The 27,548-nt window shown below is 49.4% G+C and overlaps 1 protein-coding gene across 8 annotated transcripts in view; it reads right to left on the bottom strand.

The window, feature by feature from the left end:
* Axo (axotactin) overlaps positions 1-27,548 on the bottom strand; it is a 138,935-nt gene that overhangs the window by 68,301 nt on the left and 43,086 nt on the right. For 7 of the 8 annotated variants that reach the window (XR_013320303.1, XM_077690963.1, XM_077690968.1 and 4 more), the window contains exons 2-5: positions 10,276-10,328; positions 6,236-6,573; positions 4,081-4,244; positions 316-480 (exon numbers count right to left, since the gene is read on the bottom strand). Coding sequence is in view for 7 of the 8 variants with exons in the window: in XM_077690963.1 (XP_077547089.1) it covers positions 316-480; positions 4,081-4,244; positions 6,236-6,537 (631 nt within the window). In the remaining variant the exon portion in view is untranslated. The remainder of the gene's footprint in view (positions 1-315; positions 481-4,080; positions 4,245-6,235; positions 6,574-10,275; positions 10,329-27,548) is intronic. The other variant, XM_077690964.1, reaches the window with a different exon arrangement.

Genomic DNA, 27,548 nt, shown 5'->3' with positions numbered 1-27,548 from the left:
AGATGTTTATTGGATGTTATGGGTTGCTGCCACGGGAGGTAGAATCTCAACGATGAAACAAGCCTGCTTTCTGCATTTGGCCTGCCAGCACATACCAAGCAAAGTATAGGACACACCTAGGCCTCTGACTGACTTTATTTGTCACATCTTAAAAGCAATCCAGGCATCCAACACACAAAGTTTACCCTCATATTCTCTTGTTTCTACCTGAACAAAAGCTTTCCTTGTAGAGTGTAACAATGTAAAGAAACCAATTAGGCAAACAAGAAAGGCCGAAAATCCCCGTGCCGTTAGCTCCCTCGCACTCATACGCACATCCGAAGTAGAGGTACGATCCCTCGGAGCTGATGTCGTATCCACCGCGGTGCACGAGAGACGAAAGGGAGATGGTGAGGTCCTCGTCATCCACACGCACCCGCATTTCACCCTGGGAGGGTGCCACCCGTAACGTTACCCTGTGCCACCGGTCCCGGTTCAGGCCTGCAAGGTTTTGGCAGGAAAACACCATGCAGTTTAATTTAAAGCAAGCAGTGTTTACAATGATCACAAAATAATTTAGAGATGGAAAGCGCACACTTTGCCCAAGTTTTTCTTTTTGGCAACACCTGCAACGCTGCACGTTCTTCACAGAATGCTAACTAGCAGCATTTAGGGCTCCAGATTGCACAAAAGTTGGCATGAGTGGCAGCGTTGACCATGAGCGAAAAATCCCATAGCGCCACCTTGTGGCAAACGTTGAAACCCCCGGAATCATAAGGCACTACACCAACAGATGGCATGCAAGCAAGAGCAGAAAGTTTTTGCGACTCACAGGAACCGCTAAGAGCATGACAAGCAAACAATAATGCAATGCGAACGAGGCCTGGTAGAGCTATCGCATTCCATGCTTAAATTGGCCTTAATCAGGGTTTGAAGGGCTACATTTTTTCATGCACTATCTTTGGAGTACTATTCAAGGAACGACCTCCCACAAAAACGTTCTGAAAGTGTTGAGTGTTAGCCGAGTTATCATTCACCAAAAAAACTAAACCCAATTCTACCCAGTGTAAAATTTGTTAAAACAGCGGAGCTGTGGTTCCGTTGTGTTACCTCGAACGTGAACGGGTGCCCAAATGCCCAATGCAGGGCATGTAAGAAAGGGCCAGCCAACTGGTGGCACATCATGTAGGATTGTGCCTCCGACCGAGACGGCGCCAGTTTCGAAGAATACCCAGCAGAACTCCAAAGCACCATCGAATCAACCAACAAGACAGATCAAGCATGGCCCATCCAGCAGGTCTTTATTGTGTTCAAAAGGCATGGGCTCTGCAAAGGGGCTAGTGCTTAGTAGGGTTGCATAGAAGATACAACGGTGGGCCACATCGGGGCGGGGGTCATAAAAGACTCCAGCCCACTGCAGGTTTTATAGAAATAAAGTCATTTCCAGTCATGCGCGGAGCGCTAACGGATGGTGGAGACCGACATTGGTCCCTACAAAGATACGCTGCGTCAAACAGTAGGTCACAGCATAGAGACTTTATGGGTCACAGAGACGGCAACAACACTCAACTGGAAGTAGCCTCAACTGCCTAAACTGGCAGTATTTGATGGAACCCACCAATAGTGGTGCCGTAATGCCTTAGCAGGGTCTGCCTCACAGCTGATGCGTCACAAGCTGATGGGACCGTTGAATTGCGCGAGGAGTCAGAGTTAGAGGTAAACAAGGAAATAATGGAATATCTTTGTTGCCTGTTTGTGCAACCCCTGCAGTGCGCAGAAGCGTATTATTTGGTAAATGTAGGCGTGAACGCGTACTCCAGCGAATGCGTGCAAGAAATCGCAACCTTTAGCGATCCCCCAATTTTTGGCCAACATGACAAACACGACACGATGTTTTGGCTACATTGCTTAGCCACTCGAATTATGGTATGCTGAATCTGTGGAGCCCATAAAAGCATTCTTTCAAGTAGTCCACGAACACCTCCTTCTGCCGCATGACTTACCACCAGTGCAGTGAACGAGTGCAACAAAGCGAAAAGTTGGCTTTCCCGCAAAACTTGCAGTAGCACTTGTTAAGTCGGCTTTCTTGCACAACTTTTACGTTAGGGGGGGGAAGCCAAACACACACCCAAGACGTACAAGCTTCAATATATAAATGTGAGACTCAACTAAATTTAAATGCGTCAGACGTCAGCGCGCACATCACGCTTCCTCATTGTGGAGTCCCCTTTAGCTCTGACTTCTGAGTACTGACAATATGTGAGGAGTCTGACGAAACGTACAATGAGACCATTAACAACACAGGGGAAACGCAAAAATTTTGGTCTGCCTGTCTGTGTAACCAGAATCAGTCAAAAATAGAGTCATAGCAGAGCGAAGAACCGGTCCCGGATACCTAGTACCCCTAGCTGCGCATGCGCACAACCATTTTTCCCGTATCTGCGCGCGCGCAGTAACGATGGTGAACTACCGGGTACCGTACCGTGACCGGTTCTCCGCTCAGCGATAACTCCTGGTATGGCTTGCTCACTAGTAGCTCACTTATTCACTTGGAATTTTCGTACCACAGGTTACCCGCCAGTTGTGACCATGACTGACCAGTAACCCGTGGCTCACGAATTACTAGTGACCACGGAGCAAGAATAGCAGGTAAAGCACTCAGTGTGCCGGGCGCGGACCAGCCACCAGATAATGTTCCAATGAAAACCAACGCGGATGCTCCGACAGCAAAGGAGATAATAGCAGCTAGCACCTGATAAATAAGATGAGACCAGATATATTAGATAATACCGGTCACGGTCACGGAGCCCGGTCACGGGAAAATATTCACTCCGTGGCACCACCACATCTCGGCTGCACACCAGAATGTCGATCGCGGCAACTGTCTAATTAGCGTTGTATCATGGCCGCCATGGGACCGACCCAACCGCTTCCATTCATTGACTAGCCAGAGTCACTGGTTATTATTGGCAGTCACTCTGGCTAATCGGTGAACGGAAGTGGCTTGGCGGCTTGGCCGACTTGGTGACATCAAGACAGAGTAGTCACTTGCAGATGCGGAACGACACCAGCTAGGAATAATGTATTGAATGGGAGAAGCGTGTTTTGATTTTTACCCAAGTAGCTAAACCGCTTCCGCTCACGGACAACCAGCGTAACTATCAATAATTAACAATGACTGTGGCTAGTCAGTGAGCGGAAGAGGTTCTCCGGTTGGGTAAAATCCACACAAATAACGGACTAAATAGAGTTGCATCATGGTGGCCATATAGTTGATTTTACACAACCGGGCATACTGCTTCATCTAACTGAGTGGCTAGAGTCACTGTTAATTATTGATAGTGACTCTTGCTAGTCAGTGAGCGGAAGCAGTTTCACCTGCTGGGTAAAATCAAGACAGAATTTTCCCCTGCAGATGCGGAACGACACCAGCGAGAATTGCCGTACTGGATTCGGGCGCAGTCTGTCTTGAGTTTTACACAATCGGCTAAACCGCTTCCGCTCACTGACTAGCCAGAGTCACTATCAATAATTAACAGTGACTCTGGCCATTCTGTAAGCGGGAGCGCTTTGACTGGTTGGGTAAAATGAACTATGACTGCTCCCATGGCGGCCATGATGCAACACTATTTAGACCATTACAGCCGCCCACGGCGTCCACGCTGTTTCTCCGCCTTCAACAGATGCCACTAGCTTAGCCTGCGCCAAGTGCTTGTGGCTTATCTAGTCGCCCCAGAAAGGGAAGTTTCCACTCCTCCCTTGTTTCTTACTCCGTGATAGTGACCCCAATCACCTGACCAAGGAAGGGTGAGGGAGTTCTAGAGGGAGAGTGTAAAGAGGGAGGGCGAGATAGAGAAAAAGATGAAGTACAGGAAGCGAGGAAGGGTTGTGTAGCGAGAGGGGTAAGCGGAGGAGGAAAAGCAGGATAGAAGGGGGGAGGGCGAGAGGGAACAGAAGCGGAAACAGAGAGTGGAAGTAAGGTATGGGTAGAATTGAACTACTAAAAACTCCACCAGAAGAACCATTCACACGGATATTTATTCGCCGCGTGAAAGTGGCGCAGGATTCGCACGAGGCAAGCCTCGGTAGCCACGCGTGTACCTTTGCCGACGTAGAAGACCTCGTTTCCTTCCGTGTTGAGGATGTGTATGATCTTGAGCCTCCCGTTCTCGAGCATAACGTAGAGTTCGTAGTTTGGCACCTTGTCCGACTCGGACGAATCGTCGAGCAAGTGGTAGAAGAGCAGCCCGTGCGGCTTCTCCGTCCTGCAAGGGATAGTGCATGGGACGATCTCACGCAGAAGTCGATGTGCAAGCACCCGGGTGGAGGTGGGGGGATGGTATAAGGGCAAAGTTAGGCCAGGCTGTGCCTGCTCTTGAAGCCAGGAAAGATCGAGAGAGTTCGAGAGCAAGAGGAAAGAGGGAGAGAGGGGATTAGGCACACATGGAGCTGGGAAACCAGGTAGAAGATTCCAGAAAGGGTGAAGCCACGACAACAAGTTGTGAGTGCTAGCTTTCCTTTCCGATTGGTTGGGAGCAAGCGCCAATTATACCACGTCAATAGGCACTTGCTCTTGCAAAGCTATTTGATTGAGGTTGAAGCGATGACAAAGGGGGATATGTTTCCACCGAAGCTGCGAAAGAAAACCCCGGGTTTTGGCTCTTTCTCTTTCAACTGCATCTCTGTGGACGATAAGTTTCGAACAGTGACTGACATGGAAAGCAATTGAAAAAGCCCACACCACAAACACACAGGGATGCCGATAAAGTCAGGGCCAGCTGAAGTTATTGCTGATTGGAACAACTGGTTTAGTGAAAGTGGTGAATTGATTGACTGAAGGATTGATTGATTGATTGATTGATTGATTGATTGATTGATTGATTGATTGATTGATTGATTGATTGAGGAATTGATTAGAATTATTTATAATTAGCTGTTTTGTGGCCATTACACCGCTTTTGATGCGTGTTGCTCTGCGGCTACATAATACTGTGGGAGTATTGGGACAAGCACCAAACAATGAATCGGTGGGGGGGGGGGGGGGGGGTTGAGTGTTAACCAATACACCCCCTTTGTGCATTAAGTTACAAAGTCCTTAAGATGATCCTAAGAATGCGCAAATCAATGTCAAACTCACTACACGTCAATCTGGAGGTAGTGCTTAACGCCTTTAGACCTTAAAGCGACATGTTAGGCCTAAAGTCAGGCCGTCACATTCCTCATCCCACGCCCTCGTGCCGTAGTCGCAAAAAAAAATTATCGGGGCGGGGGGGGGGGGGGGGGGGGGGGCATGGCCAATAACCATATGGGCTGCTTTGCGTTTGGTGATCATCATTCTGGGACACGAAATGAAAATTCCCAGGGTGGGAGACCTGTATACTAGTAACAGTAAAACGGCCGCCACGGCTGGTCTTGAACCATCCTCGCGCTGTGCAACACAGTTCCTTAGCCACGGCAGTGGGTCTCTTTGTTCGTTTATTGATATGCATGTACAGGTGCCGTCATAAGTAATGGGAACAAGGACTGGTGAATATCACAAAATATTTGTCTCACCGGCTTTATGACAGCCATTACCAGTTTACAGGAAGCTTTTTTCTATTGGGGACGACTTCTTTAAACGCACACCAATGCAGCCAAGGAGTTTCCGGAATAAGAAATTCCTGTATATTCACAAGACCGTGTTCCAATTACTTTAGACGGCACCTGTATGTATGTGTATGCATGTATCTACGTGTGTGCCTACATATACGTACATGGGGCCAAGCTTAACTGAACAGTCAACTCTTCAGCGATATATCGACCACGTCTACGTCACGAATAGAGGCGCAGTCAAACACTGCACAGTTAACAGCGAGTCCTAGCTCACCGTGTGTACGGTGTGTACCGCGTGTACCATGTGTACCGAGACCCGACTGCGCATGCACGCGCGGGCACGGCGACGAGGGCCACCCCCAACCGGAACGAGGCGGGGACGCCCATCACCGGCACTAAGCCACCCAACCTAAACAAAATGCCGAGTCTGGTCCCGGTACGCGCGGTACGCACGGTGCACACGGTATGCTAGAACTAGTAGAGTTTTAGCAGAGCGGGAAACCGGTCCCGGTACGGTGCCCTGTACACTGCGCATGCGCACAACCAGTTTGCACCTCTGCGCAGGCGCAGTAGCGCCGGTCGCCTACCGGCCGTACCGTAACGGGGCCGCTTGTCAACTCCACACGCAGCTTCGAAACACGCCGCGTATACAGGGAGCACCCACTTGAAGGAGAAGCTGATTTCCCTGGTCTTCTGCAGAGGCCAGTAGACGGTGCCGACGCGCAGGAAGGAGCTCTCCTTGAGAAAAGTGAACACCTGACTAGAATCGAGCAGCTTGCGTTTGCTGCCACTGGCGGAGGCGCCGGCCTCCGAACTGGTGCCGTTGTCTTCGCCCCCGCTCGGGCCGTCCAGGGGAAGCAGGGAGTTCCCACCGGCGCCGTCTTGCGAGACGACGCCGATCTCGGACGCGGCGAGATGGAGGAGCCACGCTGCCGCGACAAGGCGCGGCCATTTGTGGCGAAGCATGGCGAGTCGGTGCGCGCCTTCAGCTGCACCGGGTACCTGCAGCAGGGGCGAAGACGCTCTCGTACTGTCCCATCTTATAGATTAGGGGCACTAACAGCGCAGCGGCGTTGGCAGTATTGACAACGGCATTCCCGGGGCAAAATACTTTTCACAGAACCGAGGCTCACGTTTAGTCGCACGCCTCTACCGCTTCCCGAGACATGGACAATTGTGGGCAAACGGCCAGTTAAAATTACATATCCCTGCTGTAAGCTTAAGAATGTAATAGTTATAAACTTATCTATTCATTCTTACACTCATTGACACACATGACCTTGAGGTATGGTATACCGCAACCATGTCTGCTACTACAAGATTTCACGAAGAAGGAGTAAAACCAAAAAAGGAAATAGCAATTCAGTCAGTTTTTAACACGGGACAGTTGCTTAAATTCCCTTCGAACTTGTATACCTACCACGCCTGTGCCATAAAAACCTACAGCACCTGAAAGCCTCCCCCCCCAAAAAAGCATTTTCATTGCAAGCTGGTAGGTGCATACTCGCAAATGTACCCAATTTTGTTAAACTGCTGTCGCTGGTAAAGCCACAGATTTATTTTAAAAGATCCCGGGCAACCTCCACAAACGCGAAACCTGGGGAGGAGCAAAGCATGCAGGGTATACAAGTGTATTCTTGGCGCCTTGGCGTTTTTCCCAACGGAGATGAAACCATTGGGGAGTACAGGTAAACAGCTTTGCTTTAAACGTCTCTCGTCTTTGAGTTTCTCTCAGACCACACAGCCTCTTTAAGCATCCCGGGATCGTCGGCTCCATATTTTTATCTAACCTCTGGCACCCCACAGGGCTCAGTCCTATCTCCAACCCTTTTCAACCTGGCGTAAGCACTACTGCCTCCCCTTCCTTGACTTTCAACCTCATCTCGCCTACTCCATCTATGCCGGTGATATTTCGTGCACTCTGGTCCTCCCATGGTAGCCCAGCCCAACTCGAAGAAACTCTTCAACAAGCGTGTGTTGTAATAAGCAACCATGTTCGCACCATAGGTCTCTCCATCTCACCTTCCAAATCGGCCCTCATGATCATAATGAACAATAAAGGCAGAGCCCCTGATCATGACCTCTCCATTGATAATACCCCAATTCCCAAAACAGACTCACTAAAAATTCTCGGCCTTACTTAATTATCACTACTCCGGTAGTCCAATCCTAAACTTCAAACTATACACTCTCAGATAGAGCAAATGATTCATCTCTTGCACCACGTCACAAATCGCCAGTCTAGCTTACACGAACAACACCCCCTACGTATTAGAGATGCTTTTACCATGTCCCGCATACTGTACACAGTGCCATACCAGCACCCCACGCCCACCCAACTAACCAAACTAGAGGCAGCTCTCCGTAAGCTCTATACCTCATGGCCCTCGGCGTGCCCCACTACGCTCCTACTAACAATCTTATCGAGACCGGCACATATAACACTATCGAAGAACGTATTTAGTTACGCAAAAAAGCCCAACTTCAGCGCCTCCAGACATCTCACCAGGGTCGGGCACTTTTGCAGACGATGACCTACCCTACTGTGTCGCTTTCTCCAATTACCACAACTCCACCTCCCTGGGCCACGTTCCCTCGTATTCGCATGGATCCTCTTCCTAAGAACATGAGCCCCTCCAGACATGCCACCCGCCGCTTTCTACGCAATAATGCCCTCACCAATCGTGTCTCCTTCCTAGAAAAGCAGGGATCGGCGGTATATTTTACAGACGCCAGTCATTTTTCCTCTACGCAAACCGGAACCGCAGCCTTTTTACGCCATTCGTCGCTGGTTTACGCACAAACGCCTTTCCTCTGCCCGCCAGATGTCACCTCCCTAGAAGAGCACTCCATCGTTCTTGCCATAGAGCATGCTGCTCTCACAACCTCAAACGAACACCCCATTTTCATCTTCACAGATTCGCAATCCACCATCCGAAATTATTTGCGCTATACCGTCAACCCCTTTTCTTCTAACCTAGTGACTGACAGTCTCAACAGACGTCCTTCTCACCTCTTTGTTCTGGTATGGGTACCTGGTCACGCTAACATGGACGGCAACGCAAGAGTAAACGCGCTTTCCCGAGATCAATCCCCCGGTCCGTCTATGCTCTGGCCAACCTCATACCATCCTCCTTCCACTCGTCTTCACGGTGGAGCGACCCGTAAATTCCCTTGTCTTTCCTATCACCTCGCCCTCAAAGTCCATCCTTCTCCAGACCCGCGCCTCACTCGCGCCCAGACCGTTCTTCTCCACCAGGCTCATACCCGCTCCCATTCTACATCGCATACGTAAGTGCTCCGGTCCCCCAACCTGCCCTTCTTGCGGCGCATACCCCTCTATCCCACACTCCTACTGGGACTGCCTCCCCGCGAAGCTTCCCTCATCCCTCTCCCGCATCACCTCATTGGACACTTGCATGGCTCCCCCGCCCTGCTCGGGCCGCCCAGGAGGCTCTGCCTTCATATCCAGAAGATCTCCAAGGACATCCTGAACTACCATGAAGACAGTGACGCTTCAGCCTCCATCGCTAGCAGACCTGGACTTGGGTCGGTGACTGGGAAATAACTTGATGTTTTCTCTTTCTCTCTCGTCTTTGAAGCACGAAGCTCTCTAGCGCGGGGCGCAAACGAGTGTCCCGCAGTTTTTTTTTAGTACGCGTTACGAATCGCTCCAGCGCTAGACGTTACCCGGAGTTTTAGTACAGTGACTACATGGAACGACGATTACGACGACGACGACGACGACGACAGGAGACGCCAACAGCCCCAGCCCCCAAGAGGATTCGCCCCTAAAAAAACGTTTCAAGCTGCACCGAAAATGTCAACCTGTTGACAAATTTTCGTATATGATTGCACAGGACTTGAAGGTACAAAATATTACAGCTGAACGAACAGTGGGCAAGCAGGCCAGAAGCGACCAGCAAACTGTCGTTGATTTTAAAATGACAAAGCACGGTGTCTACGACCAGGAGTGACGTCGCAGCCGGCCTAGCGACTGGTGCAAGGATAGAGGAACGCGGCAATGTAGAGCTACAAGTGGTGTCTCAGTTGCCTCAGTGGCACCAGCTCAACGTGGCAAAGGGAAATTTTAGGAGGGAATAACTGCGCACAAATTTTCTAACTCCGCATCGAACTTAATCTGCCAAGCTCGTGGTATTGTGCAAGTGCCAAGTTGTTGACCCAAAATTGCTATGTTGTACTGTTAACCGACAGTAAAGGAATGTAAAAGCAGTCTTGAAACTTGGGTCTATTGGTTCATTGCTTGAACAATTAGGAACAGCTAAAAAGGACGTGGACACATGAATAGAGGACGATGCCAGCAACGCCCTACAGTCCGTTCTGTTGTGTCCGCGTCTTTTTCGCTGCGACTTGAAAGCAACAGAAACATCGGCTCAATTCCTGCTTACTGCTAACACGCAATTCTGTAATAAACGGATCCGTAGACTCAAGATTCTGATAAGCAAACACGCAAAGGATGATGCGCTGTGGATAGGAACATTGTAGTATCCCGTCTTTCACTTGAATTTAACCCGAAGCACCAAAATGCCTGACCTTGGAGCTCCTGATGAATTCTTTGTCAATATTAACGTTATCTATACAACCAGAAATTTACGGTACCCTTCAATACCCAGTCCTCCAAATTTTCCAAAATCGGTTAAGAATATTATCCCGTATCGGAAAAACAGAGTAGTCAGATCTCACCGAAAGGCAAGCTTGACGCTTGGGCTGTTGCGAAGACTACGCCATACTCTTCCCTGAAACATACAAAGAAACAGCACACTGTGAGTCAGACGCCTAGTTTGTATACTCTTCTTTTGGAGTCAATTCAGAGTCAATTGTGGAAAGCAAAATGCGAGCTGCCGCCGCGAAGGCCTTGGCCCGCTATTTCACGCTATTTGATGGAGCAAAAGAGCCGGCGTCCCCTTCTCTCCCCAGCCTTCTTCCTTTGCACTGCGTAAAGCGCATCTCAAGGTTATACAAGGCCGTTTATGGTTGCCTTTAGGTAGCTCTTTTTCTTATCGAACCTTCTCTCTCTCTCTCTCTCTCTCTCTCTCTCTCTCTCTCTCTCTCTCTCTCTCTCTCTCTCTCTCTCTCTCTCTCTCTCTCTCTCTCTCTCTCTCTCTCTCTCTCTCTCTCTCTCTCTCTCTCTCTCTCCTTAATTTCGCTGTACATTAATTGACGTCTGGTCAGAGGAATTTACAGCTAAGGGCACTGGGCTTTTTTTGTCGAGTGGATTAGAATTCATGTACTAATATTTTTCTTGTTATTATTGTTTTATAAGTGTGTATTAGTATGCATTTTGATTATTTCAGTTCTTTGAGCTAGAAGGTTGTGTATACCCAACCTTCGGGGCTACAACAAATGTGCGCGCCTGTTGTGACGAGTATACCCCGTACTGAAGACAGCTCCACCCGCCGCGGTGGCTGAGTGGCTAAAGCCTGTTTTCTTCTTCCTCTGTTCTCGAAAAACAGGCCTCAACGGAACAGGCTCCGTAAAAAGTCGATCATAGGGGAAACCGGTTCTTGGGAGAACGGAACCACTTTCGCAGAGGCTAGTTTTGCAGAAGGGGGAGAATGCATTGCGCAGCTGAACGCGAGGCCACGGGTTCGATTCCGGCCCCCGGGGTCCCTTTACCTGACGGAGGCGAGATACGCAAACGCCCATGTGTCGCGATTTCGGAGCACGATAAAGATCCCCGGGTGATCTAATCAATCCGTAGCTCCCTGCTTTCGCACGCTTCATAGCCGAAGTGCCGCTGGGCTCACAACACCCCGAGGAATGGTTTTTAATATCTTTCTTGGCTACTTTAGCGCGTAGATTTTAGTCTGTCTGCCCGTCTGTCTGTCTGTCTGTCTGTCTGTCTGTCTGTCTGTCTATCGATTCAGCCGCCAGGCCAGAACTTACAGTTGTTCGTGAACGAGACGTTTATATACGAAAAAAACATTTCCAAACTACTTAATCTGGTGGCAACATTCATACTTGTCAACACTGTCGAGAGAAAAAAAAACATTAGGCATATTTTAGCCAAGAAATCGATGCATAAGTGACATTTGCATCGTTCTTTTAGTTAAAAATACACGGCTGCTTAATTTTTTTGCGATAGCAAATAAAAATACGCATTGAAAAAATGTTTCGACCTCAAAATACAAAAAGCGCTCACTGCGCCCCCTTGTGGCAGTGTTCCAAGTTCAACAGTCACGAAAGGTTCTAGATTGCGGAGTTCCGGAACGCGGCAAAATCGATTTGACTTGAGCAAACCTCTGCTGTCTTTATCGTGAAAGGAGTGAAACGGGAGGGGAAGAGCGTGAGATGTGGGTGGGAAAGGGAGGAGAGACATTTACGTGGCAGAGGCGGCAGAAGAATATCGTCTGTTGACGACATTTGCAGCGAAGCAAGCAGATACGCGGCCAATCTTTTTGCCTCTAAAACTTGCGGGTTTCAACCAACAACCAGTACGGGTTTCTTCTACAAAAACGTTTTCGTATTTATTTTAAAGCGCCGCTTTTCTTACCGCGATTCAGGGAATGGAAGCAGGAAAGAGATTAAAGCTATTTCACGTCGTAGGTCTGGTGCGTGCCCACTGGTCGCGATGACGCGGCGTGTATGGCTCCCCTCCGCCCACAGGTTACCGCATCACGGAGACGACCCGGCACTGCGGCGCAGCAACGTTAGCCGCCTGCAGCCGATCGCACCGGTGGCGTCCACTCGAGCGTGAAGCCGGATCGGGCAACAGCCGGCATCCCGAATGAGATGCGACGTCGCCGCGGCGCTCATCATGCATCCACTCCGGCAGTGGCAAGACTAATTGGGTGCAGAACTAAGGGACTTTCCAAGTCACCAACTCGTTTGGTAACCTCCCACGCCGGGAGGTTAAAACGAAAATACAGCAGAACCCTGTTGATACGTCCCGGTTCATACGATTTCCCGGTTACTATGCTCTCAATTGTGAACACTAAAATGTATAGTACGTTTCTTCCCGGATAGTACGTTTCTCCCTCGCGTTTTTTTTTTTTTTTTTTAAGCGGGTCAACGAGGTTCTACTGTATGAGTTTTGCTGATGGTTCCTGCACATATATGTGTGCGTGTGCGTGCGTGCGTGTGTGTCCGCGTGCGTGTGTGATCTTCCCCGCTACTTCCTGCACGCATAGTCGGACAAAACCTAGCCTCCCAAATCGTCTAATTGGCACTCTACTTGTACCGTAAGTAAATTTATATGTCGCCTACCGGTGTGCTGAGTTTGATTTTTTTTTTTTTTTCGTATACTCAAAGAGAAGTTTTATTGCGACATTTAGCGCTGTCAGTAAAGAGCCTTTATTCCATGCAGACTTCCATTCTGAGTGCGACCCGAAGACGATGTCGGAGACGCAGGCGGAGTCTATATACGGCAGTGGCGTAGCCAGAAATGTTCTTCGGGGGATGTTATACGCCACGGGAAAAAAAAGTAAAAATAAATAGAGCCCCTGTGCCCAAATAATATCTTAGTAATACTCTCATTTAATAAGTCTGTAGGCTTAGTTTTCTCGTTCACCGTAATATCTACGTAAAAAACCAGCGCAGGACTCCATCGTCCAGCTTCATAAACAACATGTAAAGTAGAACCTCGTTGATACGTTTTTTAAAAGAAAAACGCGAGGGAGAAACGTACAAACCGGGAAAACGCACTATCCGGTAAGGAGCGTACTATAGGGAATTGTTAGTGTCCCCAATTGAGAGCGTAGTAACCGGGAAATTGTATGAACCGAGAACGTACCAACGAGGTTCTACTGTATATTGTTTTTAGTTTAAGTCCAAAAAGCTCCCACCTCCCCTCGCGGGAACCCCTGTGTAGATGCAACGCATAGGCGGAGCGGCCAAAGGGACCGCGTTTTATAGCGCGCATAACGTTGAGGGGACTGCGTAAGCCGGTCCCAGTCGATGACGACGTTGGCGTACTTGTAAAGCGGCGTGGACTCTAGGTGTTTGAGCCAAGCGGGGATGTTGCTTCGCCGGAGAACGGCACACCGGTTATATGCGCAGCGCGCCCGAAGGAGAGGAAACCGCGGAAGAGAGAGTACTGCACATGCGCCGGCCCCAGCGCGTCTGCCGCGGCTATGACGCAACACAATCCACTTTAATCCAATCCAAGCCAAGCCAAGCCAAGCCAAGCCAATGGCCCTCGCGAGAGAGTGTTCGCTATCGGAGAGGAGAGGGGGTGAGCGGCGGAGAGCGAAGCTGGCGCGGCGAGGAGAATGTGGGAGGGGCGGACAACGCCGATGACGCCGACGACGCCGGAGGGACAAGGCGAGTGAATCAGATGCTCTGCATCTAAAAGGAGAAGGACGGCAGGGATGCAGTGCCTACAAAATTTTGGGGGGTGTTGTGACACCGAAACAACCCGCCCGGCTACGCCTCTGGCCTGCGGGCATTCACTCCAAAGTTGCCAGCCTTAAAGCAAGTATGAAGACCTTTTCTAAAGAATGTTCTGGGGCGCGCGGCAAATACCTATGCAGTTGGCCAGCAGGGTTGCAACCACGGACAACGTGCGACTTGCAAGCACAGAGTGGGAATCACGGGTGGCGTCGGTGCACGCAACTAAGAAGGCAGCGCGCGCGCGACAAGTCAAGCGCGCATTGATGTCGCCGTGCCGCGAGCGTCAATCGCCCACTTCTCGGCACGTGCGCACATGCATGCAGAGACGGTAGCTGCGTGACCGATTTCGATCCAAGGTCGCGGGTGCGACTACCCGTCGCGCCGGAAGACGACCTCGTTTCACCCCGCACACAAGAGACCGACCACGCCACGTGGTAAGCATCCACGTTCGTTAGTGATAGAAAAACGCAGTGTTTATACTCGCGGACAACTTAAGAACGGCAGCGATGATGATGATGATGATGCTGATGATGATGATGATGATTGATAGTGGCACCCCCTTTGTAGCGGGCTGATGACGTGTAGTCTTACCAAAAAAACACTAATATATCTATGTTTTATGCTCTTCGTTTAATACTAGCACTGCTCTTATGGCATGCACACAATGTTTATTTTTTCTGTTACAGGTGGTAGCTCTCCTAGGCATTATTCCCCTTTCTAATCTTCTTTTAGCTGTCTCGACAGCCTTGAAGTTAACTTCCTCTGTGCTACCCTTAAATCCTAGGGCTTCCGGAAGCCGAATAGTTCTCTCATGTACATTTGGATGGATAACATCGCATTCTAACACTATGTGCCGCATATTTCTTTTCCGCATACCACGCGTACCCCATCATTTTGTGTATACTTCCCCACAAAGCTCTTAGTTCGCAAGCAACCTGCTCCAGCCTCAAAAGGCAAAGCACTGCCCTTGAAATTACTGTAAACATTTTCCTATCTGATGCCCAATTTCTCAGCCCTGTACATCTCTAACGACATTTTTGTTTCAATTTTTTTCTCTCCATTTACCGTTTCTATCTGCCTTGCCTTTTTTGTTGTTGTTGTTGTTACCTTGGCTGTCTTCCATTCTCCACTGTTCTTTCCGTATTTCATCGTTAACCTTCTAGTCTTCCTTATCCACTGCGTGTCCACGCTTTTCATATGTATAGGTACCTGGAAACTTTAGCTGTCCACCAACGTCGATCCACTGCTCTCAACCGCCCCTCAAAACATATTTTGTGTGAGAGAGGGGCTCTTCAAGACAACACGGTGTGAAGGGGAGGAAGGATTCAGTTCGAACGCAGCCTAGCTCTGTCTCCTTCGCGTAAAATCCGTGAAGCCTTTTTCGTGAGCCTCATTTGCGAAGCCTGCCGTATTTCCCACTGTATAACTCGCAGCATGCGGAAGGGACGACGCGGATATGCGATTGCGTGACGTTATACCTAACGTCAAGCTCTGAGGTCTAAGTTCGTTAATCGGTACCCGCTGCTCAACGTCCACTAAGTCTGACGTTCCGTGATAAGGCCCAACTTGAAAGATCCCTGACGCTCAGCCTAACTTTAAGACGGTAGGCTTAAGCCAGACGTCATCGCCGACCGTTATGTACCCATGAGTTATGTAATCACTGTCTGTACTTCGTGTGTGAGCACCGGTTGGCGTCGTGCGTAATACCTAACAGTGTAACGTTAGGTCTAATTAAAAACTGGTGCATACCCGACAGTTCTAGCGAAGTGTTGCATACTTCCACAATAAAGCATCACATACTCGCAATGGTGAATTGGCCAGCGCTTGTATAAGAAATTTGCACCCGTACCCTGAAGAGAGAGAGAGCGAGAGAGTAAACTTTATTTGAAAATAGGAAGACGGGAATGTGGAAAGAGTTATGGGTGAAGTCCTATTTCCAGGACTCCAGTAGCAAAGGCTCCCAGCTTGGCTCTTTCTAGTAGCTCACGCTGTGTCGAAAGGTCCGAGCTGGACAGTGCTAAATCCCAGGACTCTCTGGAGGTTTGGTAGGTGATCTGTTGCCAAATTATAGGGCAGTTCCAGACTGTGTGGAATAAGTCTGCTCGTAATTTGCAGGATTGTTACACACCCAGAGATATATCATATACGCGCATAGGGGGGTCAAGTGGGAGGGGGGAGGAAGGGGTCGTCGGACAACGGTTTATATAAGCAGGAATGTGCGCTGCTTTCGCATGATATAACCTGGACTGCGCAGCCACACCGCTTCTTAATTTTATTTAGCAAGATACAATTTAGAGGTGGCTGATTGTTATAAACGTGCATACGGTAAAACGCTTGTTCATAGCAGTGAGTTCAACTTCAAACACTTACGTCTGAAAACTGCCGAAACATACTCTTCGCAAACATGCTGGAGACAAGGGAAAGGGGCTAAGACTTCAGAACGCCGCAGTATAGTTTTCTCCAAATACCACTCGAGCGAGGCTGAAAGTATGAAAGCTGTGTTATAAACAAGCGCTTTACCGGCCGTACATCTGTCACCAGCTCTCTGACACGGTTAGCGCCTGTACAGCAGCTGTGTACTCAAAGCCTCCCTTTTGAACTCGTTTAACAAGCTTAATGAATAGCTTAGCACAACTAGGCAGGCGAGTGAAGTAATAAACCCAGAGACAAAAATAGAGGCTTTTTAAGTGTACAACTGTTACCAGCACCAAACATCTAGAGCCAGAAATAGAGGCTTTTTAAGTGTACAACCGTACCAGCACCAAACATGATGGCTAGTATGGTTTGGGGACTCTAATAATGACCAGATCGAAAGCGAGAGATAAGCTTGAGATAACCTTCGCTTCATACGAGCAGTGAATGGCACGCCTAACCAGCCCGGACCGTGGTACCTGCAGCAAGATCTGGTGAGGAAGGCCCGGATAGCCAAGCTTCAGCCAGGGTATCCTGGACAAGGGATGCCCTCCCACCGAGTGGGCGCCCAGACATCAGCGCATGGTGCTTTATTATTAAAATGTATTCGCTCACTCACTCGCTACGTCGTCACACATTTCGTTTGAGAGCTTGACAGAATCCCGGCTTGAACTCACCGCTTTGTGCGGACGTCAAAACACTGCGGAAAGTGGTGGGAGCGTTGTTTCGACCACACCGCCGCCGGAGCGTACGGCTGAGCCTGAGCTGCCTGAAGGTGCTAGGCCTACCATTGCGGCGGAAATTCGATGGCCGCTTTCAATAAAATACCTGATGGCGACTTCTATTGTGATTCCGGGCTATATTATCGCTTCCTTTCCCGTGTGTGGAACTTTATTTTTGCCAACAGTGCCTTCCTGGGCAGCGGTTATGCCTGTAGCTCTGGCTACATGCACCCGTTTGTGAATGCGCCGGCGCCCAGTCGCCGCTCACGGGGCCGCGCGCGTGAAGTGACGTCACGAGTTTTTGACGAGCGCTGTCCGCGACCTCTTTTGGCTACCACGGGGTGATGTCACGCTGATGTCCATTTGCTGAGTGCCGCTCCGCGTGCTGTTCCGTCGGCACGTTAAATGAGATCCAATTAATGTATGTTCTTCGCGTCCCAGGTTGCTCGTATTTTAACCAGGGTATTCTGTGTTGAGTAAAGGAAGCGAACTGTGCAATAATATTAACACCGAAAATTGGAGTCAGTACCTCTTTAATGGTGCTTTGTCGTTTCACCACCTTTAAAAAACCCTAGAAAAACCACAATACACCATTTGAAAGGGTGTTTTATCCTTCATTACACCCTTGCGAACGGTGTTTTTTTTTGTTTTTAATAGGGTGTGAGTGTGTTACTAATCGACAAAAAGGGTGTAAACCAATTTACAGAGTAGCTACCCCGTTCGACCTATCAGTGCCGTCTAGCTTGCTCGTGTTGGTTCATCGAAGAAGCCACAATGAAAACTGCACACAGCAAGCATCAAACAATCCATCATTCGAAAATTTAGACGTATTAAGTTTGGCGCAACGCCTTTCGTATACGCCTACTTTAACTTCATCATAACCGGAAGGCTCATTTTTGGGGTCATTCTTTGAAAGAACGCCGAAAGGCGAAGCCGGCATGGACAGCCAATGCCACGACAGCGTAAACACGGGAGAGGAAAGGCCGACAAGAACTGCTTTAGTCTGGCGAGCAGACTCGTGCCGTCCGAGGACAGGGCGCCCGCGCCTTGAGCCACCGAGTGTTCTTTCCGGCGGGCGAGGGTGCGTACGCGCTAACCATGTCCCTTATCGCCTTCGACCTCCCTGGCTACTATCTCGCGCCCGTGGTCCCATTATCAGCAGCGGCCACACAGCAGGTGCTCGCTTGGCCACGGGCCCCGTCAAGTGCGCTCCATTTTCCAGCCATCTCTCTCTGCTGTATGCATCCTCCGCAGCGCCTCCCGGAAAGGAGATAAACTGGGAAGCGTCGTCGTGCGAATCGCTCCCACGTCCTGTTTTGAACGGATCCAATCACCAAAGCGCGGCAACGTACTACAGTCAGCACAAACAGGTACAAAGGGAGTTCCCGTCTGAGATTACGAGAACGAAGTTCGACGCTTTCCGTCGGATCCCCGGCCCGCCGTTCTATGACTGTACTCTGGCGCCTTTCAAATATCGACAGGATTTTACGTTCCCTCATGGGTAGGCTTCCGACACAATGCTGTTAGTGCGGCAGCCAGTGGGACGCGTAACACCGACTATTCAAGACCCTCATAGCGACCGTAGCTTTCGAAGGTCCTTCTTGGGTCTGCTTGTTTGTCATCCGGATGAGCCAGAGTGACTCTGCTCGCTCTGGCCGCTCACCTGTAGTGACCGATTAGTGAGCAACCTGAGGTGAATTAGTGGATCACCACCCAGTAGACGGATGACGCGACGCGGAGGAGGGAGAGCTGGAAGAGTAGAGGAGCGGGAAGAAGAAAATTGGGAGGATGGGGAGAAGAATCAAAGCACCTTTCTTAAGAGCTGGATGGGTAAAACGCGAAGCTCTCTCCCATGCAACCTGATTCAAAGTCAAAGTCCAAAATCCAAACTACCTCGACCGTGTCGGAATGGCGCAGTCGGATAGACAAGTCGGCGTCATAACTTGAGGGACCGAGGTTCGATTCTGACCACGGGAAGGGGTTTTTAGGGGCGCAGCCCCTTAGGGGCTGGGGCTGTCGGCGTCTCCTGTCGTCGCCGTAATCGTCGTCTCATGTAGTCACGGTATTAAATCGCCGGGAAAACCATTCACGCCTCCCGCTAGAACGTAACGCGTACTGAAAAAAACACGGGGACACTCGTTTACGCATCGCGCTGGAGCGCTTGGTAATGCGCACTACAAAAAAAAAAAAAGAAAAGAAAACACGGGGACACTCCTTTAGGCCTCGCGCTGGAACGCTTGGTAACGCGTACTAAAAAAACACCGGGACACTCGTTTACGCCTCGCGCTAGACACCTTCGTGCTTCAAAGACACGAGGCTTTTTACAGCAAAGCTGTATACCTGTACCCCCCACGGTTCGCCCCTCCACAGGTTTTACGTTAGTGAAGATGGCCAGGGATTTTTTTTTCTGAAGACGCTTGGTGTGCATTCGCTTATCATAGTCATCATCATCATCATCGTCGTCGTCGTGTCGTCGTCATCGTTATCATCATCATAGTTTTGTGTAAAGCGAAAGTGTATGTAAAGTTCGTTTTCCTGCAGTGCATTTTGGTGACGGGACGGTCGCGATCAGTGAGGCACAGACAGCTCCGCTTTAAACAGAGGAGACGCACATGGAGATATGGGATATGGTAATGAGAGTAGAGCGGGAGGTGGTAAAAGTGGGTGCTGACTGGCACGTATTTCATAGGCTGGCGACGCATTCGAGCCACGTTACGCTCCGTGTGTAAAGTATACGCAATCTCCTGTCTAGGCCAACCACAACAGTGCGCAGCTCGTTCAACGGCGAAGTCTCCGTCAGTTTTCCTCATCGGTGGTGCAATCAGTTCCCGTCGCGAACAGGCAACGCGTGTCTTTATTACGTGTAAGCAATTTGCTCACGCACTAGCAGACGATAACCATCGTATGCAGGTCATTTATCCGGTGTAGGCAAAAGTAGTTTGTCGGATCGTCAAGCTCCCGACGAACGTGTTTCGTTGCCAAATATGCAGATAAGCTGTTATGGGGCAGTCATTAGCTAGCAAGCCGAACAGGTCGGCGTAAGTCCCCACGTAAAGTAAACAATGCAACAACTCATAATAAAATGAAAATGCAGTGCAGATAGACATCGCTAGCCATTCCGCAATTGCCTCTTGTGGGGTCTAAGCTGCTGCTGCCAAGCGTTCTGAGAATAAGACCCCACATGCCGTCAGGCAGCTATGCAGTGTAGCGGCAAGGTCGGCAGTTCGACCCTCATCCACTGCTCTTTTTTAGTCGATGTAAGCGGGATAGAATAGTCTACTCGTAAACAGAGGTGCGTATGAACTAATGGGAAGGGTGGCCGTAAGTTTACGGGGCGGGCCGCGTGCGCATTTAACAGCATTCACTCTCATGTTCAGTCTTTCCCTGCAGCTTTCTCCTTATGTCTTTTAAAGCGAAGCTTCCTACGTCTCACTGACGGCGTATGTCGCGTCGCAGGAAAGCCAACTTTCTCTGATGATGATCATGATCATGATGATCGTGGGTGAACGTGACAGAAAAATGCGCGCCCTGTGGTCGGGGTGCATGGACGTGCAAAATTAGACAGAAAGATTACGCGCCCCTCCGCCTAACGACGAAGACAGTTGAACAAGAAGCTTTCTTCATGCGACACCAAATAACGAAGGGTCAAAGTAAAAGCCGCTGCGAGCAAAAATCCAAAACTGCGTGCGAGTCAGAGTCAAAGCTCAACGAGTTGAAGTCAAAACTCAGAAGACAATCAACGAATATTCCCTCACAAGAAAGCTTTGCGTTCAACCATCGTCGCCGTTAGACGAAGAGAAGCATTTTTTTACATCTTTCCGAAGGCTATAATAGCCAAACGTATTTGGACATCAACGCTAAACGTCGCCTTCTGTTACATGCTTCTGCATTGTTCCCTTTTCTCCATTATACGTCAGTAGACACAGCGAAAGTGCTTATTGACGGAACGAACAGCAGCTTTACTGAAGGAACAAGAAAATGGTTGAGGACAGAGCGACCGCGCCGAGGTCGCCGCCTTCAAAATAACGTCGGCGCAGGGCAAGCGAGATGGTGACAATTGGCTAGAAGCACAGCGCTAACTACTGCTCCTTACTGACATCACCAGCAGGCTCGATGTTTCCTAACTTTAAGGCTAGGGTTATATAGCTATGGTTTCGTGTATTTATCCTGTGTGATAACAAAAACTCACGTGTCTTTGAAGCGCGAGGCGTTCTTTATATAGGGTCTGCAGAAAAGACCTCCACAGATTTATTTATTTATTTATTTATTTATTTATTTATTTATTTATTGATTGATTGATTGATTGATTGATTGATTGATTGATTGATTGATTGATTGATTGATTGATTGATTGATTGATTGATTGATTGATTGATTGATTGATTGATTGATTGATTGATTGATTGATTGATTGTACGCCGTCGATGCGACCACCAACCGAGTTACCGTTGCCTGTGCAGATCGGCCAGCGCGGGCGAGGCGGACGTTTCAGTTTGACACCTCGCCCAGCACAGTGCGATGCGAGCTGAAGGTGGTACTGCTCGCGGCGAACCACATCGAAGAGCGCTACCAGGCAGAGGAGCACCGGGGCCGGACGTTTACCATATATACTGACAGTAGAGAGGCAGTGGCGAGACTCGGAGGCACCCAGGTCGTCGGATCTACAAGCCACCTCATCAAGACGATTGCGAAGAGGCTTCGCACAACGAAATACATTACCGTGCGGGTGGACTGGGTGCCGGAGCACGCGGGTGGCGTCAGGAACGAGGCCGCCCACGCGTGGGCGGGCGACGAAGCAAGTATCCGCTCCTTCTCATCATACTCTGTTCCCCTAGCACGACACGGCACAACCCTGACCCTGCGGACGACAGAGCCGCCGCCAAACAAGACAGCAGGGCGAATCTTCGGGCCGCTACACCCCATGACCCACGACCTCTGCCTGGAGGTCATCTTACGTGGGCCAAAGTCCTGGTACACAAGATAAGAGCAGGGGCTGCTCTTACAGAGAACGTGCTCGCAAAGTGGCGGGCATACGTTTCCCGCCGCTCAAGACACCTGACAGAACCGCCGAGAACTGCAGCGAGACGACCATCATGACCTGCTCCTTGTGTCACGCGCCAACGAGACCCATAAGCCAGCACATGCTGTGGGAGTGCTCGGAGGTCGCGGCGGAGAAAAGAGCCCATCATCCGCCGAACGCCAATCAAGACCCTCCAAGAGTGGGCATCGCCTCCTTTGGGCCGGTCTGGCCCAGAGACTGGCATGTCCCTGTGGACTTTCGCAAGTGCCATGGGTATACACAAGAGGATGTACAAGCCCTCAGCTACTTTACCGCCTTCCGAAACCCTGATGAACGTTACTAATTCTAGTAACGTTGCCCCTGACGACACCTTGAGTCACCCCTTCCAAATAAAAAAAATATTATAATAATAGCACGATGGGTTGGAAAACGAATTTACCTCAAGCTTATACGTCTCATCACTTGGATATGCATTTTGAGTGAATACTGTTACCGATAGGCACCATTTTCAAGTTCAGTACTCAGTACCAGGTAAGTAATAAATGCTCCGACAAGGTTTGCCGCTGTGCTACCGGCGTCGGCTAGGTCTACGTTCACACCACCCTCTCTTTTGTCGGCGTTCCAATCGCTCGCGTGTCTAGTTTCCCAGGGGCGTCCTAGGGGCGCCGGTCCCGTCGTCAAGACAAGTTGCCGCACTCCTTTTTGAACTTCACTTATCCTCTGTCGCCGTAATTCGGACGCCGCGTATACAAAGCGCACTCAAGCTTCGCTAGTCATAGTCATCCATCTTTACAGAATAGAGTTAACTGAATTTTCATTTCTAATTTCCTCTCTTTTTTTTCTTGCTTTCTGTATTTTTATTGTCATTTATTTTACTTGTTATTTTGCTTCTTGCTTCTCTTTTTCTCTTCCTTCCATTTTCAATTTTCTAGTTTATCTTCTTTTTTCGTATTCCTGTACTTATTGTTATTTTAACACGAAAGTGTTTTATTCCAGGATTCCCGAAGATTTCACTTACGTCATATCCTTTACGAAAATGACGCCAGTACAACGATGAGCGGCCCGTAAAGGGTGCACCCCTGCATACAGGGTCTTCTTGCGGGGAAGCAACCTTTAGTACTAAAGAGTACGTTATACCCAGGGTTGTTCGATATTTTAATACGAAAGTGTTTTATGCCGGGATACACCACGATTTCACTGACGTCATATCCGTCACGGAAATGACGCCAGTACGCCTTTACCGAAGCGACCCGCCAGCAGGACGTCGCTCGCCAAGCACACTCACAAGACAGCCGCCGACCCACGAATCATGCTCAGCTGCAGATTTCGCTGCACATTTCACTTTCGTGTTTTACCGATCCCTATGACCGAGGAATCAACCCCAGTATTTTTTTAATTTTTATTACTAAAATTAGCCACGTTGCCATCGCGCCTGCAACGCCAATGTTGGTTACAATTCGACCGGCCAACGCCAAACCACGATAAGTTCGCTAACAAAGACCCGCGTATACTTCAGAGGTTCTCCACCTACGTTACATACCTCATTTTTAAGCGGGATACGGGAGTGGAACGCGCACAGTACAAACGTTCCATTGAAGTGGGCCCGTGTTGCCGGCGAACGCATCACCAGTTTCGCGGAAAACATATGCGTCCTCTGCGCGAAACACAGATAGGCCGGCACACCGATAAACAGCAGCTGCGTTGTTGCATGCCACAACGCACACGGCTCAGCGGAGGCAAAAAAAAAAAAAATGTCGGCAGTCGTACGCGTCAATACGAGCCGTGGTTTTGACGCGCACCGCTGGGATCACCACAGATCGTTGTTAGCGAAACCTAGCTGGGGAGGGAGAGAAAACATTTGAATTAGCACGATAGTGGGACTGGAACCCTAGTCTCGAATCCACCAGCCGTACTCCCTCGGGTCACCACAAGGGTCTGGTCTGCTGGTCAACAGTGTCTCCCAGAGCTCAGGAAAGGAACGGGTGGAGAACGGGGGCAGGGCTGTTGTGAGCGCATTCAAGAATTACATGTTGGAATGCACCTATAGTTAAGGACAAAACTTGCGTACAGCAGTGTGGTATGTGGGGAAAAATAAATGTATTCCGACAGGGTGTACGAATGTTCATGTTGAAATGTTCCTGCAGGAACATCCCGGGGAAATTCCCTTCATTATGGAGGAAACTTTCAGGGAAGAAATGCCTCACTCCTGTTCCTTTTGATTCCACTTTCCCGACCTTGTTGAATGAATCCTGGAAGGGGATCGTGAAAGGGAGCACCACTACTGCCGAAAATGTGAAAAGGTCCATAAGGAGAGAGAGAGAGAGAGAGAGAGAAAGAGAGAGAGAGAGAGAGAGAGAGAGAGAGAGAGAGAGAGAGAGAGAGAGAGAGAGAGAGAGAGAGAGAGAGAGAATACGCTCTCGTAATTAAGAAAGCCGATTTGATGGTGTCCCTATTCCAGGACACGCCTCGCCCACGTGCTTGACCAGGCGACGCTGCAAATGACCGCATGGGGACATGGTCAGTACCTTCTCCCGTTGCTCGTACGAAGGATTGGGAATTGCTTCGATGTTCGCGTTGGATTGGCTCTTCCAAACTTTGTGGCGGAGCGCATACCTGAGGTGTCAGAAGATATATAGGAGTACCGCGTGGGCGAAATGACGTCGAGTTTTGCAGGGTGGGGGTAGGAGATTGTTTGAAGCATCCGAAACGCATGTTGCTGCATTTGTTGAATAATTAAGGATTACCCAATTCAAAATGCAATCCCTTAATAACACAGCTATTCCACGACTAAAAAGTTTCTATGTATCCGTTCGTTCGTCTGTTCGTCCGTCCATCGGTCAGTCTGTCTATGCGCGAATTGCCGACCTCCATTATTCGCACGTCTGTTCATGCGACTTTTCGGTCAGATTAAACAGACCTTAATATCCTGCTCTGATTAACAGTTACGTTTATTTTGCTTCTATTTATTACAATTACAATTTTATGTTTAGATTGACAGATTCCACACGGTTCCATCACGATCACGTCAGCCGAAGCAGACTGCAAAAAAAAAAAAAATCAGAATGTAGAAAGCCGTCGTTAATTCGTAAAGCGGTAGGAAAAAAACCTACAAGGAAGCGCCAACGAGGACGAACGCATCAATAAATGGCGCCGCATGGAACGAATGTCGAGCAACGACGCCATTCGAGGCGTCGGCGGAGCAGCTTGCGACGTGCGTTCCGCTTACCAACTCGTACCGTTCAACTCGTACCGTTCGGAGCAAAACATTCCACTCTTTCATACGTAAGCTCGGATCGGGCGTTTTCACTCTTCTCATTTTCACCTCTCCCCTCCGTACAAAAAAATAAAGTTAGGACAGAAAGCAGGACACTGCCTGGTGGCAATGCGTGTAACCTCTTTTTGTGGACAGCTGCGCTGCGGCGTGATATACGGGCGGGTCATTGGACGCAGGTGAAACGAACCTCCGCATCTCAATGGTCGCACAACTCCAGCTCGGAACGCGGAGCAACGCAAGAGTTCGACCTATTTTGTAGCGGATATCTCTGCTCAGTTATTGGCACTGGGGTACGCAATGAAGAGCCCCCCCGCCCCCCCCCCCCCTCCCCGCAAGGAAAAATATTGTGGAGGGGGGTGTAGGTGGATGGGGGATACAAACGAGGTCGCTCTAACATCATCATCCAACAATCCTACCAACGAATATTTTGCGTCGCAAGCTGAATAACAACCACACGCGGCTCGAATGCATGCTCTCAGCGGAACAATTTGCCATTTTGCAATTTCGCTACGCAGAGAGAGAGAGAGAGAGAGAGAGAGAGAGAGAGAGAGAGAGAGAGAGAGAGAGAGAGAGAGAGAGAGAGAGAGAGAGAGAGAGAGAGAGAGAGAGAGAGAGAGAGAGAGAGAGCAGAACAATCGTAAAAGTGGGGCATCATCCCGAAGCTCTTTATTTTTATTTGAAGAAATTCTTTGCTTTGATTTTTCCTCTTTTTTTTTTTTGTAGGTTTTTCCTCGCTACTGGACAAGGTTACCGTACGACTGCAGGCAGTTGCTCAAACAGTGTGCCCCTCACACAACTCAACTTGCCCCATTGAGCTCGAAATTAAAGACGTTTATTCTCCCTCTCTCCTAAGACGCATGTCTCTCCCCCGTCTGGGCCTACGGCCACACAAACGCCGGTAAGTCATATAGGACTTAAACCTGCCACTTTGCTTTTCACATAAAAGTCAAAGGTGTCTCGGCTATATTTTGCTTCTCGTAGGAATGTACAGTACCCACGTTTCTTTTTGCGTCGCTGTCAGTTGTGTGACCATTGCTTGCTGCTTCGAAGCCGGTGCCGAATGTTGCCCGTCGTCTCCGCGACCACCATAAAACAATTACCCAGTTCTTACAAAGATTTCGCGATAAGAGTGCTTAGGATACGGGAAACAATTACGCCCCGCTTGGAGTAAGGTATGCTAGCAGCAAAAAACAGCGCAGAAGACGGGACTAAGCAAGAAACACACAACACCAACTAAACGTTTGCTGATAAAATGTACCAACCTTCGGTACACCCGTCTAGATATATGTTAGCCACACCAACTCGCGCGAGTGAATCAGGCGCTTTGCGTTTCCTGAGTGGCAACCCAGCTCGAGTTTATGAATTTTTTTCGAAGAACACCGCAGGTTCTTCAGGACGCGCTAACGGGGGCAACTATACCAGAAGGTACGCCCGTAAATAGACGTGCTGAATCCCCACTCTGTAGTGTCCCGACAGCGATAGACCATCGAGTACAACGACTTGTCTTCTAGGTAGGCGAAATGAAGAGTTCTCTTCTGAGAAGGGATATGCCACTTTTCTAGACCTGGGGAAATCCCTGCGGAAGAGCGGCTCATTTTCTATCTCCTCTTCCTCGTGTCGGGAAATCCCCCTTCCCAGCACGCGTAAGTACCAGTCTGCACACTTGGCTTAGCAGCTGACAAACCTGAACCCGGTGTCTCACCAATAAAGTGTTTTTCTCTCTCTCTCTCCATTTTTGTAGCAGATCGCATTAAGGGGCCCTGCAACGCTTTTCTCAACTTTTTTTGAAATCTTAAATGCTTGCAGTACATAGTCAACCAACACATCCAGCCGGTGGCGTAGCCAGAAATATTTTTTCGGTGGGTGTTATACCACGCCGGTGAAATTTTGGGGGGGAGAAGCCCCTAGGGAGTTGGGTCTGTTGGAGTCTCCTGTCGTCGTCGTCGTCGTCGTCGTAATCGCCGTTCGTCTCATGTAGTCACGGTACTAAATCACCAGGAAACTCTAATCCTCGCGCTGGACCGTAACGCGTGCTAAAAAAACACCGGGACACTCATTTACGCCTCGCGCTAGAGAGCTTCGTGCTTCAAAGAGACGAGGTTTTTACAGCAAAGCTGTATACCTGTACCCCCCAACAGTTTCACCCCCATTGGCAAAAACGCCAATGAGCCAAGAATACACTAATACACGGCATGCT

This window comes from Haemaphysalis longicornis, unplaced genomic scaffold (assembly GCF_048455015.1).
Source record: "Haemaphysalis longicornis isolate Haplotype H1 unplaced genomic scaffold, Haemaphysalis longicornis Haplotype H1 scaffold_10, whole genome shotgun sequence".
In the NCBI taxonomy this organism is placed as follows: Eukaryota; Metazoa; Arthropoda; class Arachnida; order Ixodida; family Ixodidae; genus Haemaphysalis; species Haemaphysalis longicornis.
Note: the sequence above shows the minus strand (reverse complement) of the source record. Positions and strands in the feature narration are given on the sequence as shown.